Source organism: Nanorana parkeri, unplaced genomic scaffold (assembly GCF_000935625.1).
Source record: "Nanorana parkeri isolate BGI_ZX_2015 unplaced genomic scaffold, ASM93562v1 scaffold3195, whole genome shotgun sequence".
Taxonomy (NCBI): Eukaryota; Metazoa; Chordata; class Amphibia; order Anura; family Dicroglossidae; genus Nanorana; species Nanorana parkeri.
This window is the reverse complement of record NW_017309463.1, coordinates 43,607-47,184: the sequence shown is the minus strand read 5'-3', so window position 1 is coordinate 47,184 and position 3,578 is coordinate 43,607. Positions and strand designations below refer to the sequence as shown.

Below are 3,578 nucleotides of genomic sequence, written 5' to 3'. Positions count from 1 at the left end.
GTCTGTGGCCATTTTCAGTCTTTTTTCATTATTAGTCCTATAGAAAAAAAACAGAGCCACGATGACCAGAAAATGTTTATACTCAATAATTTATTAGCAATATAATGTAAATGCCGTAACAGTCATTTCCACCATCCACAGTAAGCGAGATACATTCAGTCCTGGGCACCACCGCCAGCAGCAGCCCAGGGCGCAGTCTAAATGACGTGTGAGACCACACAGGCAAAGAGAGGGAAAGCCCAGCAGGTCTCCGTTTATCGAGCAGCAAGAAAATCTCTCCAGGATCAGCCCTATGCCGCCTCCTAAATTCAGGCCTAAGTCATGGAAGTCTAACTGAGCTAAGTACAAGATGGCTGCCACAACGGCAGAAGCGATGGCTGCTGGTGACTTCCTAACTAATACTCCGGGACGTACAATGCTGGAGATTGTTACAAACAGCCCCGTTAATGCTGCGATTGTCTAAGGGATAAGAGCTAAAATCTCGAACGTGAAATATTAAATAAGGAAAAGATTTTTGTCCGGCCTCCCAGGGTGGACACAGTTATAATATGGAATGCCAAGTCCACCCGCTATTTCAGTTTTTGGGTGGGTTTTGTCCCAAAAACTCCCAGCCACGTCCACCTGCTACATTCTTTACAAGGGGGTGGGGGGGCTTGTGGGAGTCACATCATCACATTAATTTTTAAAGGAAATTATTCATTATTTTACAGCATGGAGAGCGTAGCAACAAGAGCGAGACACTTTATGGCCAAATGGAAATGGAAGACGAATCCTACTACTGAAGTCCTTTTAAAACGATAAAAAGTTAGTTGGTGACCCAACCTCTAGCCAACCACCCATCACTGAAATATTTTCTTCAATGGACAACACTAGGGCAGAAGACGGATGGAATATTACAAAATAAATAGTACTTTCTGTGCTTTATACATTGAACTCAAAAGACCTTGAAGAAAAATGTTCTTTTAAATAAGCGAAAGGGATGTAAAAAAAAAAAAAACGAGCGGAAAAAAAAAGGGTTCTCCTACTCTAGAGGGGACAGTCCACAGAGTTCATTAATACTGCTAATCTACATCGGAGACCGAGATCTGTTGACAGTCGATTCTTCATGCATTGCCGTGTGGAATACACTCCCGGAAATTCTTGCCCTGAGAAGTATTCAGAAGACCAAAAAAGATAAAGCAACGAAGCTACTTCATATCGCATCATCAGCAGGAAGACAATAGCGTCATAGAAAAAGAGATATCTGTTGTAATTGGTTCTCCAGAAAAAAAAAGGTGCCTTGATGACTCAAGGCTTGCAGTCTGCTGTGCAATTATGCTACAACCAGCTTGGATCCAATGTGAGATATTAATAATGAAAGTTTAAAAAAGTTCCTAGGATCAGGATTACTTCATGATCATCATGTGTCCTTCACATTAATCAGATGGCTTCTGTCCTCCTAGTCTATGGGTATTGTGCATGTAAACAAGTCTTCAGGTTTCCTTTGCTTAACAGTTTCGGGCACGGATGTTAACCACTTGCATGCTTTCTGGGAATCCACCAGTAGAGGGCATCACCTGGCCCAGCTGTTGAACTGGCTGTCCTGGCTGGTGATGGATTTGACGCTGCACCGCTTTTTGACGATCATGTTAATGTACGCCCTCATGATCTTGGGGATCTCCCCAACCTGGGTAAACACAACACATTGAAGATATTTCGTATTAAAAAAAAAAAAGCAACAAAAAAATAGTACAGAACTAATAAAGCTGAACACAGGCAAAAATGTAAATGCATAGATTAAATACATCAGTGGCGTTACAAGGGGGGTGCGGCCCGTACCCAGGTGACACCATTGGAGGGGTGACCCCAAAATAACTGACAGTCTCCACTCCGGGTGACACCTGGCCTTGGGACGCCCTTGAACACATTCAGTTATAATCAAAATGATTCAACCACCATTATAAATCAGTAGGGCTGCGGAAATTAACAATTAATCGTTAATTTTTTTGATCGATCAAAATTATTTTGATCGATCAAAGTTCTTTGGCTCCGTACTCACCTCTCCGCCGGCTTCCGGGTCTTCCGTCGGAGATCCGGTGACATCACGGACATAGACGTCACCGGACTCCTCCCCCCTTCCACAAGTGGCTCTGTCGGCTAACGAAGGGAAGGGGGGAGGAGTCCGGCGATGTCGATGTCCATGACGTCACTGGACTCCTCCCGCTTCCCTTCGTTACCTGATGGAGCTGCTTGGGCCGGTGAGTACACTTCCTAACTCTCCCGAGTGATAGCAAATAGCGTTATAATTAATAGCGTTATAATTAATCGATTAAAAAAAATTTCGATTAATCGAACAGGACATTTTTAATCATTACCAGCCCTATAAATCAGGTTTAAATCAGGCAAAATTCACAGGCTTTCAGCTGTTTGCAATGAACAAATCAAACAAAAGCAATTGAATAGTCAATACAACAAATGTTTCAGGTGGTTTCCCCAAATCCAGCTGAAAATGCAACTTTTAATAAACTTCTGCAGTCTAAAGCTGGTCATACACCTTACAATTATCTGCAGATTTTCTGTGGTCAGGTGCACCAGATTCCTCCATCTACACTTAACTGTGTGGATGGAGTAATCTCCACCTGGGCCAATCTGTTGCACTTTTTCCATCTGACCACAGAAAATCTGCAGATAATTGTAAGGTGTATGGCCAGCTTTATGCTGAGCACACACCTTACAACCATCGCAAGACTTTTATCTACAAAGTGTCTGCACAAAGTATTATGGTCTGTCTCTCTCTTTCCCCCTTGATGGTAAGTGGCAGAGTGAAGCAGATTATTTATGACAAAGCAATGTCCGTGCAGGAGGAGATGTTGATGCATAGCTTTGCAATAAAAATGTTGTCAGCCGGCCAACTGGTTTCAACATGTATCTCCTTTACACAGCATAACCGTGATTTATTATTTTCTTAATGACAGGAATAGAATTATGCAACTACAGTACGGTTAAATGTGTAAGTGGTAGAGTCATCCATCATCCCCCGCTGTCCTTTGTAGGAGGACATCTAATGTACTGAGCCCCCAGAACGAGAAAGGCAATTGAACATGACATTGTGGCATCTTGGACATTAAAACTAATTTAAAGCATACTTCCACTTTTGCATCCGAATTGGGAGAACACCGAATTTATATTTGTTACTTGGTACCTGTTCCCAGACATACTGCACAAGTTAGCATGACCCTTTTTAGTTGCCTTTAATGCAATGTATCACTTTAACTGACAAGTGTTTCCCTGCACCCTTCAGCCAGACACAAACCTGAGTCGTTTCAAAGAACATCTCCCGATCATCTACTGTGATCTTGAAGGTGTTGGGCTGCGGAGCTCCAAAAAAGATGATGTGCTCGTACTGAAAGGTTTCCAGCGGCCTCGGTTCCCCCCTCTTGTAGACGGAGACGTTTTCTGCACTGATGCCCAGCCACAGATCGTTAGGAAAGCCTCCTTCCTTATACTGTAAGAAGAAGTAAATCAATAAAAACAGGATTTGGGGTTTTGTCGCAAAAGGCACAGTACAAAATTTGGCTCTATTGTTCAGTAACTGCAAA

General features: G+C 42.8%; 1 protein-coding gene across 1 annotated transcript in view; it reads right to left on the bottom strand.

Annotated features, from left to right (window-relative positions):
- Positions 1-1,028: 1,028 nt before the first annotated feature.
- The window catches only part of LOC108802877 (unconventional myosin-X-like), a gene marked incomplete at its 5' end in the record, with an annotated part of 40,776 nt that continues 38,226 nt past the window's right edge, over positions 1,029-3,578 (bottom strand). The window contains 2 exons of the mRNA XM_018574730.1: positions 1,029-1,666; positions 3,293-3,484. Coding sequence (XP_018430232.1) covers positions 1,553-1,666; positions 3,293-3,484 — 306 coding nt within the window. The remainder of the gene's footprint in view (positions 1,667-3,292; positions 3,485-3,578) is intronic.